Raw genomic sequence first — 18,733 nt, 5'->3', positions numbered from 1 at the left:
ACTTCTACATTTACATTTCTACCCATTCTTTTATTTATCTCTGTTTTTACAAAATTATGATCACTGTCATCAAGCCTTTTAATGCAATCAAATGCTGCAAGTGATTTTTATGGTTGGGAATTTCTTCTAATCCTCCCCAAGGAATGGTTCATTGCACTGAAACAAAAAGTTTTGAACTAACAAGAAATAAAGTAGGGAAAAAAAAAAAAAAAAGGAAACACAAAAACCTTCAGAGCTCGTGACATAATAGAATTCTTGCTTCAGGAAGACCTATTAATCTTGCACACCTTTTTCACTGGTAATATCACTTATTTCTCAGCACTTCTGAGGCTACAGAAGTGATTCACAAGATACTCACCTATCATTCTGCATTCTCTTTCCTTGCTCTTTAGTCCCATAGCACACAGCTGAGTCAGAGACCATTTCTGTACCAGCAACACCATGATACCATCCCAAAATAATACTAACACATAATCTGATTTTTTCTGTGGTGGAGTGTGTGGAGTGACTCTGACCCTAATATTAATATAGCACAATTTTAACGCGGTTTGTTGGAGGCCAATAAATTTTCACAGCAATCCAGCCACTACCTCATCTCTAACAGCACCAAGTGTTCAGAGGTCTGCAGGATTTATTAATGCTTTTCAAGTCAGAAACAGAATGTACGGTTTGCAGTGCAAAGGCTTTCAAGCTTCCATGAAACAACTGCAGTATCCATGTATCATTCTGTTGTAATTGCTGGAAAAGGCTGATGTTATAATGGTGACTAATGCTCGTTTCTGGGTACACTGAAAGCAGCATCAGACTTAGTTTAGACAAGAGGTTTTAATTATCAGTGTATCCTGCAAACTTCTCTATTTTTTTTTTATTTTTTTTTTTGTGCAATAGCACAGTGACGCCACATACTAGTGACAAGAAGTCTTTAGGAGTTGTTTATTTTCACTGGTGTTCACTTCATACTTGTCATCATATCATTGATCACAGTCAAGATAAATGCAAGACAACACTATAAATTGGTCTAAAGGCTAGCCATAGATTTGACACTGCCAAACTCTAATTATTCTGACACTGCTCTCCACTGAAACCTACCAAGTTATGAGTAGTTCATTCAACTGATTCTTAAGTGACTTTAATGGAAATAATTGCCTTTTAACTTAGGTATTTATGTAATTGTTTTCCTTGAGAGAAGAAATATGTCTAGCACCCCCAAACACCAATTTCTTTAGAATGTTAAGGGTCAGATGAAGAGTTCCAAGCCTATAACAAGGATCAGTCACATTTGAGGCATGCTTTTGCTCACACTTCTCTATGAAATGCATATTTTATGAATTTTGAGAACAGGCAATGATAGAGACATATTTTGCAGTAAAAGTTTAAGCACAACATTTTTATGATAGCCACATGTACTTTCTTCTTTGGCTTATTTTGGTCTCAACTTAAAATGTCATTTTAAGACTTCCAATCTTTCACTCTCATCAATGTTTTCAATGTAGGTAAAAAGAATGAAACTGGAAAATAAGACATTCAACTCACCAAATCACTCTTTTACTAACACTTTCTAAATTTTTAACTCCAGTTGCAACTGCAACAGACATTCACAGAACAGACCAATTGCAGGAGGCTCAGAGCTTAACATAAACCCTATCTGAGGTGGTAATCCTCACTTAGACTGATCTCTGAAACACATACAAATATATTTAGAGATACTAAAGTACCAATTTTTCTTTATAATGAGGAAATTCATGAGCAGAAAAGACAGGAAAGCCACTAAAATTATGCATGGCAGTGATCATGTATGTGTTTACAAAAAGGAATTTAAATGCAAAATATAGAAATTATCATCATGATCTTATACTCTAAATCTTTATATAAAAAGCTTTCAGTAAGTAAGGCTTGAAGCTTTGCTGCAAATTCCAAAGTTTAGTTGACCCCAATTGAGGGTAACTGATTTCTCTCTCAAATAGATGAGTTTTCCCATGCTTGCTGACAAATATGACTGATAATATCTTCTTGTCAGCTTTAGCTACAGTAACCTCCAAGCTTGAAAAACTTATTTGCAGACTGCTTCAGAGGAAGAGTTAATATCTTTCTCATCTCTCTGTGCAGCATTTTCACCATCTATCATAAAAATAAAAAATGAAAAATACTATTGATTCCAAAGGAAAACTTAGCCTCTTGCTGAATTAATCCACATTGTTTGGCTCTTCTTATTTTTGTAACTTGTGCAATACATTACTTTCCAATTTTCTGTTCTCTGTGTTACAAGAGTTGATATAAAACATTTTAGCTAATCTATTCCATTATCACTGTTCTTTATGTAAATGGATTATTTTTGCACTATTATTTTGCATATGACCATATAAACATACTGCAAATTTTCTTAAATATTTCACTTTTTTAATGGGGAATATTTGTAAACCAGAAATAAAGTTCAATCTTTGCCCCACCACCAGTATATCCATCAGTACTAAAAGCTGTAAGCTTGTTCTTTTTACCATAACTTTCCTGGTTCATTTTTGAAATGAGAAAAAGGTCCAATGCGACCTTAGGTTAGAGTTGTGTTTGTACACAAAGGTAATATGAATTGAGAGCAAAGAAAGAAATGTAGACAGGAAGAAGGAGAGGCTGCCCAGATTAAATGTTCCACAGACAAGAACTGGACTGGATGAAGTAGTAGTTTGTAAATCTCCAGACAGTAGACAGTGGGAGAACAGTGAAAATACTATCAGTGTTCAACAGGAAACATAATCTGGATTAGAAAATGTAAAATAAAGCAAAAATAAAATAAGATACTGCAGGGAAGCACTACTGGAGAGAAAGCAGCATGGGTAGGAACATTCTGAAACATATAACAGCATAAGCAACCCAAAAATCTCATTCTTGAAAAGTCTGTTCCTAACAACCTTATTTCCTTCCCATATTTCAGATTCTGATACAACTGAAATCTTCACTACTCTGAAATGGGAACTGTTTCATATTGTTTTCTAACGCTTTATCCAGTGGAATTTCACAGAATAGTTGAGGCTGGTGAAACCTCTGGTCCCTCTGGTCCTGCCCCTGCTCCAGCTGTAATACCAGTGCACGGTACCCAGGCCCACACCCAGGTGGTTTCTGTAGATATCCAAGGAGGAGACTCCATGGTCTCTAGGCAGCCTGTGCCAGTGTTCCATCAGCTGCATAGCACAGAAGTGCTATCTGGTGTTCAGCAGCATTTGATACTCCCATCCCATCTTTAGGTCTGATTTTTAAAAATATGAAGAAAAGTGTGAAAATATTAATGTTAATTCAGCTGCACTTTAGGAGGATAATGCCAAAGGAATTGTAAAACTCCAAATTATGTTTGCTTTATTGAAAATAATTGACAGGAGATTGGGAAATGATTAAAAGAGCTGAATGGGACAATGACAGTCAAATCTGTTGAAACAGCTCAAATTTGTAATGAAGTCTGATGGAAAAATGAATAATGCTTTCCACAGAGAGGCAGGAAGTAAGATTCAATTATATATCAGACTGGCTGGCTGCTCTCAGGAGATGTACAGGGTGACTTTTACTGTGGCAAAATGAGGATCCTCATGTCCCAACTTTGACAGACTGCCACCAGCTTACGAGAAATGAAACCAACACACAACGTATAGAGACTATTTGCTCATGCTGCTCTCTGAAAACTCTTCCACTGCTGTAATTCAGGATCAGGAGGTCATCCTGTTTTTCCAAATCATGAAGAACGACAACTGACAGAGGTGATTCACCCATGACGCTCCTGGCAGGGGGTGGTTGGCCACACATAGGCTGAATGTCTGGGAGGCAGCCTCCATGTTCCACCTGTGGGAGCTCTGTAAAACCAATTACCTTTGCTAAGCTGTTTTTCTTTGCTAGCCTGTGACCAAGGAAAGATTAAAGGTTGCAGAAGAAGCCAAAAGGTGATTTTCCTACGAATTAATTGCCTAGCAAGGTAGATTTCTTCATAGCTATTAAACTGGTCAGCCACTGTGACACAGCAGTTTGCCTAAGGAATAGGCTTAAGCCAAAGATGTCTTTCAGTTACTACACTTATGTGCTAAAAACAACAACAAAAACAAACCAACAAAAAAACCCCACTCCTCTCTGAATACAACAAATAAAACAAAAAAGCCTCCAAAAGGCACTTAAAAGGACTCATTTTCAGAATGCAATTTTGTAAATAATAAAATTTGTGCATCATCTGTAAAGGAGTCTGAAAATCCTCTGACATTCAATTTATTTTTATCCTCTCAAAAAAGTGCTTCATTATTAATAGGAACTATTAAGCTAACAATAGCAAGTGGAAATTTTCCTCTGCAAAAATACAGACAGGTGGAAGCTGACCTTTACATATCTTTGAAAAACAGTAATTTATTCATATTATCTGAAGATTATTATTTTGCAGATAGCAATAAGAAGGACTTACTCTGCATTTCTTGAGTGTTCTGAACTCCCAATGACTTCAACAAAGAATATTATCAAGGGTTCCTCATAGGAAAATGAAAACGGGCAAAAATACAAGACAGATATCTAGTTTGAACATATACTGCAAAACTTCACAACTATACTTCTTTCAGAAATACGTTTTTCATGCAATACGTATTCAGAAAACAAACAAATAAACAAAACAAAAAATGCTTATGGTTCACTGCATTCATTTAATCACAACAGCTAAAATGCCTCTGTATAGAAGCCTAATTTAAAATTGCTGCAGAAGGAATAATGGCAGCTAGACCTTTTAACTCGAATTTCATTTAAATTACACTGTAAATATTATTCCTAAAAGTCTGAGCTGTCTGAAATTTGCTTTGTTACAAAAATCACAGAATCCCTAGAATTGGAAGGAACTTTGGAAGGCCATCTTGCCTTTTGATTCAGTCCAGGGTATGGCTGACTTCCTGTTCCATGAGGGCACAGCACTGGCTCTTGTCCAACTTTCCATGCCTCAGTACCCCTGAGTCTTTTTTGGCAGGGCAATGCTCAATCCTTTAATCCCCAGCTTGTACTGGTAGTGGATGTTGCCTTGACCCAGGTGCAAGACATTGCACTTGGATTTGCTAAACTTCACGAAGTTTATCTGGGCCCACTTAAGCCCATCTAGGTCCCTCTGGATGGCATCCTGTCCCTCAGGTTTGCTGACCACACCTCACAGCTTGGTGTCATCAGCAAACTTGCTGAGGGTGCATATGACCCCACAGCCAATGTCAGTGATGAATATATTTAAAAAGTATTAGTTCCAGCACTGATCTCTGGGGGACGCCACTCATCACTGATCCATCTTGTTGCACATACATAGGTTGCTGCGGAAGTAATGCTTTCTATTTATTTTCACAACTGCTCCTATTTATTTCCATAAAGTACAACATCTGCAATGAGCACAATAACACTGGAGATATTCAAGACCCACCTGGACGCCTACCTGTGTGACATGGTGTGGGGAGCCTGCTTTGTCAGGGGGGTTGGACTCGATGATCTTTAGAGGTCCCTTCCAAACCCTACAATTCTGTGATTCTGTGAACACCAGCTGACAGAGAACATTCTCAACTACAAAACAGTATTTTTCAACGTACTCATCACCATCAGCTATGCATTTTCATCAGCAATGAACAAGAGACTGCACGTCATGCTCATAAAAAGCTGTACCAGTAGAGGGGACCCACTGTTTCACAGCTACTATGACAGCATTGTTAATAGAACAGTGTTGCCCACACAGCCATCTTTCATCAGTCCAAACACATGGAACTCAGAAGGTGCCAAATCTGAACTATGTGGTGAGTGCTCTAGGTCATTCCAACCAAGACTGGCAGTGTGCTCCATGGTCTTCAAACTGGTATGGGGTCTGGCATTATCACAGTTCAGGAGAGAAGTTGTTTTCTTCTCTGGTCTAACTCTAGAAGTTTGATCCTTCAGCTTAGTCAGCACTGCAATACAGCAGTCAGATTTGATGATTTGTTTGGGTTGCAGAAAATCCAGAAGGATCACCCCTTTCCTATGCCAAAATACAGTGCACATCCCTATACCTATGTCTTGAGCTTTTTCTTCATTGGGAATTCACATGTTGCTATTTCACAAACTGCCACTTTGACTCTGGCTTATAGCAGTCATGTATTTCACCACTGCTGAAACGTATCACTCACTGCTTCACTATGCTCATATCCACTGTTTGGTGTCCATAAAAGTTCAGCAACCATTGATGAATGCCACTGGGTGCCATTTTTTCTGCATGGAGGAATTCAGTAACATGCCTTTGCTTCTTATACACTTCCATGTCAGACTGTCCGTCTATCATACGGCTACAAAATTTAACAGAATATTGGCAGAAAGGTTCAACCAACAATGCCCTACCACCACCATCTGCCTCTGACATCATGAGCCAACATAATAAAATATGAGGCATTACTTTCAGAACAGCTCTTGTATTTTAAATGTGAATAACATGCAGGGATGTGAGAGTAGAGAGAATTCTTGTCTCAAAATCACCAAATCCTGGGCACAGTCTTACCCCAGCTAACTGGTGGTTGGTCTGCCTGGCTGCTTATCCTTTGGAGCCACTACTATGAGGCATCACAACATTAAATAGGTACAGAGACGCCTTACATATCAAGACAGTGAATATAGGAGGGTAAGGCAGCACTTTGCAGTACATAATGCTTAAAGAAAACAGAAAAACCTAATATTGGGACAAACTGTACATTTTTAGTTGGTGCTAAGAATAACTTTTATTCTTCAAATAATTGAACTAGTTTAATTCTATAAGGTTATTAAGTTTTTGCTTTTTTCCCCCCCTTTTAGGTGATACTTTCCCATTAGAGTTCCCAGTGATGTTTGTGGGCTAATATTTTGTTGGTGATGTTATCTCCTTTCTAGCTAACATTTACAGCACTTAGATAATTCATGTTCAAGGATGCTTTTTTAATTCTTTATTACAACAACAGTATAAAGCACTGATGAAGGGTTCTGCAAGCAAGACTGAGACTGTTTTGACTTAACTCCATTTATTTTGTAGCCTCCAGCTTTTATAATAGATTGATATCGTGCATATGTATGGGATTGTTGTGATGTCTTTGGCACAAATGTTCTTACTATCTCACTTTCCTTGTTAAAGGCCAGTGCACATTCATTTTGTCCCACACCTACTTCATTATCCAAGTACCTTATCATACAGATTTTATCATCTTGAAGAATCACTTCAATTAATCTCAGTCCAACCTTCTCACAAATATCACCCTTCTAGGCCACAGACATATGAGCTCATTTTTTGATTTTTATTACTATCCTACTAATTTTAGGAAGGTAAGGAAACAAATTCTATACATATTTGCATTGAAAAAAATGTGGCTTTTATTTACTGATTAAATTAAAACACTATTACTATCATGACATCATGAAATGTATTGAGTTTTTTTCACCCCAGTAAATACCCTTTAGCAGTATGCTGCTGTGCATAGAAGACAAGAAAAAAAGGTGTCACTAAAAAGCTCAGAGGCTGGCCCTGTCTTCCTCAATTGACAAAGATGGCTTTTCTGAGAACTGCTGGGTGACAGCTGTGGTGATCAACGAAAAAGCACCTAAGCTTTCAATTCCAATTTTACAATAGTCAATTCAGAGTTACTGTCTATCTTCTATGCTGCTGTTGAATGAGCAATACCTGACTGGTGTAAAATACATGAAGAAATGACAGACATTAAATGGAAGGCAATTATTTAAGATTTAGCATCAGTTGGCCTTCCACAAAACAAGCTACAACATTTGATATTTAACTGAAATTGTGATCACATTCTGATATTTTTAGAGTGTTAAAAAAAAAAGAAAAATCCTCTAGATATCTTTTTAAGAACTAAGGTTGCAACAGAGAGGAATATTTCACTAGAAGACTACAACCGAAAAGAAATAGTAGAAAATGTGAATGATATTGCTTACAATATTCAAGTTGAGACAGTGCTTATTTTTCATTCATATTTAGAATTATACTATCTTGGGCATTCTGAAATACAGTTTAAAGCACAAAGAATGCTCTAATTTAGGAATGCAATTATAATAGGATTAAAGTAATAAACTATAGTAAGGTATGTTTTTTCACTCAGTAACATACAACTGTATAGTACAGTAGTACTACACTGTGAATCACTTGGTGTTAAATAACACTACTTACTGCCTGCAGGGTAAGACTTGTATTTATTGAAATAAGAATGAGAGAGATTATGTAAAAAACAGAGCTATAAAAATCTTTTCTCACTGTTGAATAGTTTTATGCGGTTTCCAGGCAGCTTTCTGGCCATCTAAGTATACTATATCCTACTTTAGTCCAGCAGAAGCCAGATCCATTGAGTGACTGGGCATGTTTTAGTTTTGCCACGATTTATGACACTGAAGAGAGTGATCATATTTCCAACTACTTAACGGTTATAAAACCATCAAGAAATGAAAATACTTTATGCTGCGGATAAATAGCGTGCAAAGAACCATTAATGCCTAAACCAAATTTTCAAAGGTAGGCAACTAAACTAGGTCACACAGACCAAAACCCGGGGTCATGAATCGATCTGGCTTTGATTTTCAGAGAAGTTTCTTCTGAAACCTTCCACAATTCTTCAACACTGCATCGAAAATGATTCCATTACAATGCCTCTGGGTCTGATTATGACCGATGTAAGAGGCAGAAAATCTCCACCTGTCTTTGCATCTGGTGGCATGCAAATGTTAGTTAATTTACCTCTTCCTATACTCAGGTGAGTAGGACCTGAGTCTCCAAGGAGTAGTTCTGTCCTGCTGTCTATTCAGGCAAGCATGGCATGGAATCTCCCCCTCCCATCAGATGATTAGAGATGCTCTGGAGAGTAAAGAAAAGGTGAGCTGCAATAAATATTGACCTGCTGCTTCTTCTGAGCAGCAGAGAAGTATAAATGAGACTGCAGCCCCCAGACCCACTTGCATTCTCACCATCTGCTTCCCAATCTGTACAAACAGAAGCGATCTCTGAACTGTAAAGCCTTTGGCCAGATGCTCTCTAGCTTTTTTAAATAATAATCAATAGTATAGACATGACTACAGCCTCCGGTTACACAAATAATGCATAATTGCACTAATCAGTAAATTTCATAAAAGGAAAAAACTGGTACTAAGAATTTTACTTAATTATGACTTTTCAGACACTTCTGTTCAAGTGTTCATGAGATTCTTGTTTAACCTGGCACAGATGAAAGAGATCTGAATAAAAGCTTGCAATGACACTATTTTCAGCATTTCCATCTCTATCTGGAAAAAAATCCAAAACCACAAATGCATGGTGATATATGGGTACACAGTGAAGCATCCATTTATTGGTAGTATTTTGATGAAAACAACCTATACTTTTGTTTTGACTGCTATATTTGGCATAATATTTGCATAATATTTTGCATAATATTTTGAGATAAAATAAAGTGGCGGACATGTTCCATCTCTGAAGAAATCAGTTGGAATTTTATGTAGTCCAGTGCATTAGATTTGTTCATCTGAGAAAAGAAAGGGAGCAGAAAAGTTAGTTTTCTGCTATATCTGAAGATCAGGGGCTGAATACAATCCCAAAACAATTATTCCGAGCTAATTGATTGGGCTCAGTTTAGTGATTCCAGTAATGAGAATGAAAAATTGCCCAGAGGAAGGAGAAATAAATGAAAACAAGATCTCCTTTTTTTTCGCAACCCCCCCCCCCCCCCCCCAGCAATTTAAACCATACTATTAATTACTGAAATATAACAGAAATAAAGTATTTGCATTGTGTCATTATTGAAATAAAACAAAGAAGATCCCATCCTTAGTGATTCTGTAACTCCAGAGGTCTATCTGCAACATCAAATTACATAATATTCTCAATTTATTATTTATATTACAGTATTAAATTAGAATGAAATATATTTCCTATATTCCTTGGAAAAAAGAGAATCCTATAGAAATTCTTCACAATTTCCTATCAGATTATATTGTATTGAAATTCAAAATCCATGTACCTTACAAATTTGTTGTATTAAAAGCATATAATGAATGAGAGATGCAGAAATAGGACCTGTAGTTTGAAATATTTATAAGGAAATAAAAAGCAACAAATATTTCTTATTGTTATTTGCAATTTATGAAATTCTTCATATCTGTCTACTTTCATTTATTACACCATAAAATGAAGACATTCTAAGGTTATTTGCAATATATATTTCACTACATATGTGATACATGTGTTATATATACTATATGCATCACAAAGGAATCCATTACATATAAGCATAAATAAATAAATACTATTTGTAATAAATAAGGAAGCCATTTTTTAATCTATTATTGCTTAGAAAGAATAGGCAATATGCAACAGATGAAGAAAGGATATAGGTGTTCAACAGGAGATGCTTACTATACTAAAGTAAAATTCTTACAGTGATCACTTATTAGAATCTGAGATGTAATTACCCAATTACTCAACAACAAAATAGAAATCATTAATGGTAAAGAATAAAGTGGACTATTGGTTACTGCCAGAACTTTTCTGGTTGGATTCAGAAGGCCTTATGTATAAAAAGTCTTGAAGCATTTTGAAGCTATTCATAGCTATCATCACAATCACATTTCAATCTTGGACTCCAAGTTTCGACAGCGTGATTATAAGGGATCTGCATACATGCATGTCATACGGCCTCACTACTCCAGCATCTAAAGTATCTTCTCATCTACTTTCTTTTAAAACAGTTTGTGAGCTAACTAGTATAATTTCCACCATTTTCTAGACCCAAAGGTCACAAAGGAAGGGAATCATAATGAGAGTTCCCAAATACCAAACCAGCTTTCTAACAATTTAGTGTCAAATCTTCTAATTATGTAAATGAAGTTGCTGATAATTGGTACTCATGTAACAGAAAAATAATGAAGCATGTTATAAACAAGTCAACCTATTTAAGAAATACAGGGAAAAGCTGAATGTAGGTTATCTAAGGATAATGTTCACTCCTGCTTAGGTAAAAAACATCAAAAACCAGTAGAACACAACTGTAAACATTTCAGTGTAAACAGTACCCCTGCCTGGTCATTTGTCCAAAGATTCAATGACATTTCTCTTCAAGAGGAATATATTCTTCTGTTGCTATCTGAGGGAAGGATTCTTGTTACTGCTTCAGAAAAAAATAACCTTGCAGTAAATATACCAACCTAATAAATTTGGCTTAGTTCAAATTCCATGATGATGTGCCAAATCCAGAACTCAATCTTGTACTGAGAAATATAGGTATCTAAAAAAATTTACAATACAAAGAAAAGGAAAGAATTCAAACCACTAGTACATAGGCTAAACATTACAGCTTTGTTTTGCAGATTCAGCCACGATGAACCAGCACTTTGCCTTGAAACTGATTTGCTTGGCTAGACCTTATTATTCCCTTCTCAACCACTGCTTCTCTCCTCTAATTCCTCTATCCCACTCCAAACCCAGCAGCTTTATCTGCAAGGAACAAACTACCTTTAGGAGCAACACAAAAGTCAACTGCTGCACTTCATCTTGACTCATTTCAGTGAACTTTGATCAATATCCCTTCTTACTTTGAAGAGCCTGAACAATGCCTTGTTTTATATGGTATCATTCACTGCTTATATGATTAGAGGAAGGCTGAAAATACAATGCACGAGGACATGGACAGATGTCTCTCAGAAATATTCAAGTTCAGTTTATTTAAATCAACATCTGAAAATCAGATAATTCCACATATGGAATCCATCCATCCATTTAAAAGCAAGTATAAAATATTCAATCTGCCAAACAGCCTGCTATTCTAATATGGAAATATCAACTATTTAGTAATCAAATATTTTATAGGAAAATAATAATAATTTGATCAATAATAACACACACACACACACACATATATATGTACATATATATGTGTATATAAAGTAAAAAACACCAAGAACTTGTCTGACTTTTCATTATACAGTTGCTTCTTTGGGATAACATCGCTCTTTAAAGTTACTTAGTGCCAGAATTTGATACACAAAGTCTTAATTTCATCTTATTTCTCTCTTCAACCAATGCACACAGATATATATATAAATGCATTCAATCTACTGTTATGGTAGTTAAAAACATACACAGACTACAGCCTTCAGAAGGGCATATTACTTTTCTGTAACTCAAAGAGCCTGGTATGTGTTTGTTCATGCTGCTACAGCACGAGAGCCCAAACATGGCAAATTCAGCTTTATAACTGCTTTTACGATTTTTCTCAAAGACAATTCCATAAGAATATTTACTATGAACTAAAATGCATAATGAATAGTAAAAGTATAGCATAATTGTTTTAATGTTATCATTTTCTCATTATGTGGAGCATATTCAACTGCTCTGTAGGTCTTGATGCTTCATTGAGATCTGCACATAACTCAGAGATATAAATACCTAAGATTTAATTGAGTATCAATGTGTTTTCATTGATATCAAAGATGAAAAAATTCTGGTTGAAAATTGTGTCAAAGATGGAGTAGATAGTTTAAGATTTCAAGAGTCCAAAGGCAAGTATATTACTCCTACATTAAAACACAATTATGGATATATATATATTCTACAGTTGTACATATTTAATCTGGTTCTTTAATGCCACATTAGACTATCATTATTTATGCCTGCAAACATCACATTCTAACAGTAAAGCCTTCCAGATTCTCAGCCCCGAAGTACGGAAGCAATGCTTTTCTCTCCTCACCTTAACTCAGCTGACTGCATGTAGTTATGTTTCAGAAGCATACATTGTCACAGCAAATCTCTGTCATCATAAAATGAAATACTTTATGTGGAGCTATGTTTTAAAACCAGCCTGAAGCAATGGCAGCATGCAGAGAGAAAATAAGTTACAGGGTATTCTGTAGGAAGTTTCTGGCATCCACAATTAGATGCAGTCTTTGTTACACATACTAAATATATTTTACTTGCCTCTCTTTGAGGTGTTTGTCCTTATGTTCTGGGAGAAACTACATTCTTCCCTTTCAAAATACATACAGTTTTAGCCAGCAGTGGTTCTTGGAGCTATTACGCTTGAATTCTGAGTGTTTTCTGGGCATTCTTTTCTTCATCTTCAGATTTTCTTTGCCGTAAAGAATCTATTTGTTTTAAAATCTTGTAACAGCAAGATGAAGGGCTGGATTTGATATGCTCCGATAAGCCCTAGTCCCTTGTTTTTCTACTGCAGGTGTTAATTATATTGCAGTTGTTTCACAGATGTGTTTGTACTCAACATAGGTATTCAGAATCTATGTGAACAATTATGGTAAAATCATCCTGAGATAGAGGCATCTGATCAAGTCTGGAGTAAAAGGTGGTAAAAACCAAGACATCTCCTGAATGATCTCCTTAAGATGAATATTCAGCATTCCTTGAATGAAAACTCAGAAAATGCTCAAAAGTAACCATGTCTTTGCAGAGAGGATCACAAAGAGAAACTGTCCTAACTCCTTCAAAATAGTCAGTCCCTCAAGCTAAATTGAGCATCACTAAGAAAAACTTCTTGCAGAAAAATCAAGGCTGGGAACTCAAAAGGAGGACCAAGTAATTGAGAAGAAGGGCCCTCCCAGAGCAGGGTGGCCAACAGGTGTCTTCCCCAAGACAGGATGAAGATATACTGTGTGATCCTGAGCCAGAGAGTAGTTCTAGCACAGTGGGTGAGTGCACACTAAACATACGTGGTTTATCTACAGTAAAAAAAAATATATAATTAATACCTGATCCTTCCAGAAACACTCGTGAAGGTTACACAAGCTGTACTTGTAACAGGAGACTGTTTACAGCATGTATTAAGCATACCTTCCCAATCTTTATATATAGTATCCAAACTTCAAATTTAGAGTGATATGGACATACAGTAGCATGGATACCATACTGATCAGAGTTTTTGGATATTAAATTCAGTGGAGAATCTCATACTTTGACTGCCATCCTCACACAGATTTAGTAATGTCATTCATTTACTACAAGGGGAGAGTAATGATGAACTTGAGGCAATATTTTAAACCTTCCTGTTTTTACTAAAATGTAAGGGTAACTTACAACATGTTAACACAGATGGTTGCAGACAGACCTAAGCTTATCTTCACTGTGCTTTTAGGTATTTGAGTCCAGAGTAGCTAGAAAAGAGGACACATTTCAGCATGTTAGTGTGACAGAACAAATCAGCTCAAATGCACTGACACATCTCCTGGATTTCTGTCCATTCAACACAGAAAGAAAAATTGGTCTTTCCATACCTTTCCATCTAGAAGACAGACAACTACCCTTAAAGAATGTAACTCTCCTATTTCCAGATTCTAACCACAGCAACAATACTTAGTTTACTCTCAAATGTGACTTTGCATACAGATATGTTCCCTGATAACTGTAAGTGAATTGCTCTTATTGCATCACCATAAGAGAAACTGAGCCTCAAGTAATTCTACTTAGTCCTCTTTCAGTTCAAAGATGTATAAAACTGTGGGCCAACCACACATCAAAGATACACCCGAATAAGCACTTAAAAGATAACAGCAAGCTTTGAAAATAGAACTCAGTGGAAACAAAAGAGTGGGAATAGTAGGGTGTGGAATAGATTACAATGCTGTTTTGTTATGTTCACAAAACATTTCTATATGGCATGTTATACTTAAAAACATAATCAATGTATAGTGAAGGAGGAAGTACAAAGTGTGCCTCATTAAAGACTTTGTTTATGCAGCTCTCTGATATTGCTATCACATGACAAATATTCTCTGCACGCAAATATAAATAAAGCAAATTCTTTATTTTTCCAGTCTCTCCCCTCCAAGCTTCTGGTAGATTCTTTACCTCTGTATCTGGTGCACTGATCCTCTGTTCTACTTCTGAACTCCTTCCTCTGTACCCCTTATAGCTGAATAACAAAGCAAAAGCTCACCCAGCAGCAAAAGCTTCAGGCAAGGAAGACGGAGGGAAGATATTGATCAGCATCAAACCACTCTCAAAGTAACAGGAGAGGAAAAAGACATTTTCACTCTCATAGTGAAAGTGGTTTTAACTCAATTCAGTGCTTATAACTAAAAGAGATTGCTGGCACCAGTGAAATCAGCTTCCCCCTGATTCTGATCTACTTTTTCCTGTTTACTGGAAAGTAAAAGAGGGATGAAGTAGCAGAAAATGGTCCCTAGGTAAGAACTTAGGATCAAGTCAGATTCCCTGTCCCGTCAAACACTCAACACTGTAATAGAACTGTGCAGGTTGCCTGGATTCATCTAACATCCCCATGGAGGAGTGTAGGCAGTCAAGCTCATGTTCACCAAAACCCCTTTCCCTTTGTAAAGTGAAGGAGGGTGGCTGTCCACCACAGTTGAAAACACTTTTGCAGAAGAGATATCTGAGGAAGAGTCATAGTAGGTAAAATATTTCCCATTGTTGAGTTGAAGAAGATTTTTTTCCATGAGATATTATATACTATTTATCTTTTTAAAATATATAAACCTGAAAGTATTTGCATGGAAAAAACAGAGTAGTTTGTAGCAAACTGTAAATAACTATAAAAATAAACAATAAGCAAGCTGCTGCAGTTTCCTACTCTGCTGGTAGAAAGTTGCATAAAACATCATCACAACTTCAGTAAAATCTGTGGAGCATTAACGTATTAGCAACTAAAGATTCGTCCTGTATCTGTATTCTGTGCCCTTTACTGGGACTCCCTGTCAGTGATATTTTTGAAACAAGTCAAATATCTGAGTTATTAAGACAAGTACATTAAGATATCAGAAAGCCTACTTACAGAAGATTTGTTTCAGCCTCTATGGGGTAGATGGGGAGGGTTCAATGCCCATTTTGGTTTCAAGATCAACCTTGACCATTCAATCATGGTCCTCTTCGCACATCAACAGCAAGCCTGGCATTTCAGTGTGAAAACAACTAGCCACTTGTTTTGATCATCTTATAGATAATCCCTCATCATCTCGGGCAGTATTCTTGTTTAATGGTAATGGCAGCACCCCAGCATGGAAGAGTTAAATACACTACATCAGCCTTAGGGGAACTGGAAATCCTCTGAGACACTGGAGCTATTCACACTGAAGATGTTCTTAATATACCCACAATACCTTGTAATGTTTAATCTTTTTACATTTAAAGGTTTGTTTTATGTCACTAGGTACATACGAATGTATTATGTAAGGAAAAATGTAGATAATGGCCATATAAGCAGAGAAAGTTGCATTTCAGTTAATATTCTGTTCAACTTACATTTATGTTAAAATCACTATACTGTTCAATGTTTTGTTGGTGGTGGTCTTGTTTTTTTGGTTGCTTTTGTTTGTTTGTTTGTTTATGTTGTTTTGGTGGTTTCTTTTTTGAAGTTGATGTAGTTGAAATTACATGAAGCATTTTCCAGACTTATTGACAATGGAATGTTGTGAAAAGATAAGATGGAAATATCTGCTAAAAAAAAATATACTTTATAGTTATTTGTCTATAAATTATGTTACCATGCACAGTGAAGTAGAAGTTAAAAGATAAGAGGAATTTTTAGGTGTTAAAAATGCTACACACCAAGAGCATGAAGAAATAAAAAGTGTGCATTATGAGAAAAATTACTCATTGTTTAGAATTCAAAAAATACCTCAATTCCACAAGAAATGCATTGTATAAAAAAATAGCAACAGTTATACATTGTCTCCACATATGCTTTTAAGGATGATTTATTTCAATAGTTCAATAACTATAGAAGTGCTGTGTTAAAGATTTCACATTTTATCAGCACACTGAACAATTTTATGAGGTGATGATGTGAATCTGCATCCAGCAAAGATCCTATTCCATGATGAAAAGTTAATGCTTCAGAAAACTGGAGTGCTCTCCCTAGCTATCTGTTTCTGACTTGAAAGCTATTGCATAGCAAAAAGGATTGGTTTTGGTTCACATGTACTAATACACTGAGAAAAGCAAGTATTTTCTGAGCAAATGTTTTAGTGAGTAAATGGTTTCTGTTTACTACAGCAGTACACACTAAGAAATTTTGTTCAAAAGTTCAAAAACATTAAGCCAAAACAGCCTATTTCAATAAAACAAGTATTAAAAACCACACCATTTGTATACAGATAAAATTCCTATTAAAATGATTGTGAAGTCTTCTGTGAGAGTAGATGAAATGATATGGTCCATAAAGTAGGGAGCAGACAGGAATCTGAGCAACCAAACAGGAATTTAAAAACATATCTTAATTATGCATATATGAGTATAAAACATACACAATAGCCATATGAGCTTTATTTATTTGGGAAAGTATAAAGCAGATATGTTCCTAAAGCTGTACCTATGTTACTTATCCTGTAATAATGGTGTTTTGCATTTATCTATGAAACTGATCTAAAACACAGATGCAGTCAGATCACACCTCTAAATGCATAAATCAGAAAAAACAGTGTTATAAACATGAACTGAGCTAAGATTCACTTAATGCACCAAGTTGTCTGGCAGTGAACAGCTTTCAAAGCAACTGACAGACAAATGCTACGTTCTCTGCTTTCATCTTTTTTAATTCTTTGTAAAATTCCAACCTGATGCTAGCATCTAACTAACATCTACTCCTGTTTTACAATAACAAAGTAAAAGCAGCAGGAACAATATTAGATTTTTAGTCTGACTGCTATTTTCTCTTTCCAAGCATTTTCATTTCACAGCTTTTATACCTGATGCTCTCTAAGTCTATTTTAGCAGATCAGATACCACACCTAGAAACAGCACAAACTGCAAGTGACCACTTTACCTTCAGAAAAATCAATCAGTCCCAGCAAATGAAGCAGCTTCAGAGATGCAAATATAATCACAACAATACCCACTGTTTGCAGTCCCTCCGACTCCCACTCTAGAGTCAACATTCTTCCAACAGGCAAATCATTCCAGTTGTCACACCAGCTTGTGATCAGAGGGAAACAAGAGGATTTTACCAATAGTTTGCTTTGAAGAAAGTTGCAGCAGTGCCAAGCGACGCTGCGCTGGGCTGTGGCAGTTCACCAGCCACCCTAGCTGAGACAGAATTATCAGTTAAAGCCCCACATCTCTTGTTTCTTTAAGTGCTGGATTTCATCAGAGGTGAGTCAATTTGAGAGGCTGAGATGTACCACTAACCCCCGGGCATAGCATGGTATCCAGCAGGCAGCCTTACTTCAGAGCTGTTGGAGGAACATCTGTGCCAGAAGTGCAGACTTTGCTGTGCCGGTGCCAAGAAGAAACGTTCCCTGAGAACTTGCACGAGGGAGCACGCTGCTGTCAGTTCTGCTGGAAGCTCCACTGCTTCCAGACTCAGGCTTTGTGATTCTCTCTGAGTTTTGCAGTCCTTCCCCAGCTTATTTTAGCACAAGTTTGGTTAAATATGACAGATGACAGTTTACTAGAGACAGACATCTCACACATGCTGAATGCTGCAAGTCAGAAAATCCCTGCCCTCTGTATCAAAAGATGTAATGTGCAAGGAAGCACTGTCCCCACTGTCTTATACATCACCAGTATTTAATTAAGATCTTTAGTGGAAATAAGACTGAAAATTAAAGAAATGCATGTCAGCACGATCAGTGCCTAGACCCAGCACAATATAGTGGTGTCAAGGAGACATGCACTGCCCAAATCCCCATTCTGCAGCCAGGGAGAATGTATTATTTATTGATTGAAGAACAAAACAGCGCTTTTCTGTCTAAGAACAAGAACCATGAAGTGCCGAACCACAAACTGATTCATAGACATGGG

General features: G+C 36.4%; 1 protein-coding gene across 12 annotated transcripts in view; it reads right to left on the bottom strand.

Annotated features, from left to right (window-relative positions):
• Nucleotides 1-18,733, bottom strand: part of KCNIP4 (potassium voltage-gated channel interacting protein 4) — a 368,227-nt gene that overhangs the window by 69,361 nt on the left and 280,133 nt on the right. Inside the window, exon 1 of one of the 12 annotated variants that reach the window (XM_015862838.3) lies at nt 17,757-18,435. The exons of 8 other annotated variants lie outside the window; for them this stretch is intronic. In XM_015862838.3, the coding sequence (XP_015718324.1) occupies nt 17,757-17,868 (112 nt within the window). In that variant the 5' untranslated portion in view covers nt 17,869-18,435. Of the gene's footprint in view, nt 1-8,713; nt 8,831-17,756; nt 18,436-18,733 lie in introns of those variants that run through there. 3 more of the 12 variants (XM_085545639.1, XM_085545642.1, XM_085545638.1) reach the window with 3 other exon arrangements.

This window comes from Coturnix japonica, chromosome 4 (genome assembly GCF_054131305.1).
Source record: "Coturnix japonica strain WE chromosome 4, WE-NBRP24, whole genome shotgun sequence".
Classification (NCBI taxonomy): domain Eukaryota; kingdom Metazoa; phylum Chordata; class Aves; order Galliformes; family Phasianidae; genus Coturnix; species Coturnix japonica.
Note: the sequence above shows the minus strand (reverse complement) of the source record. Positions and strands in the feature narration are given on the sequence as shown.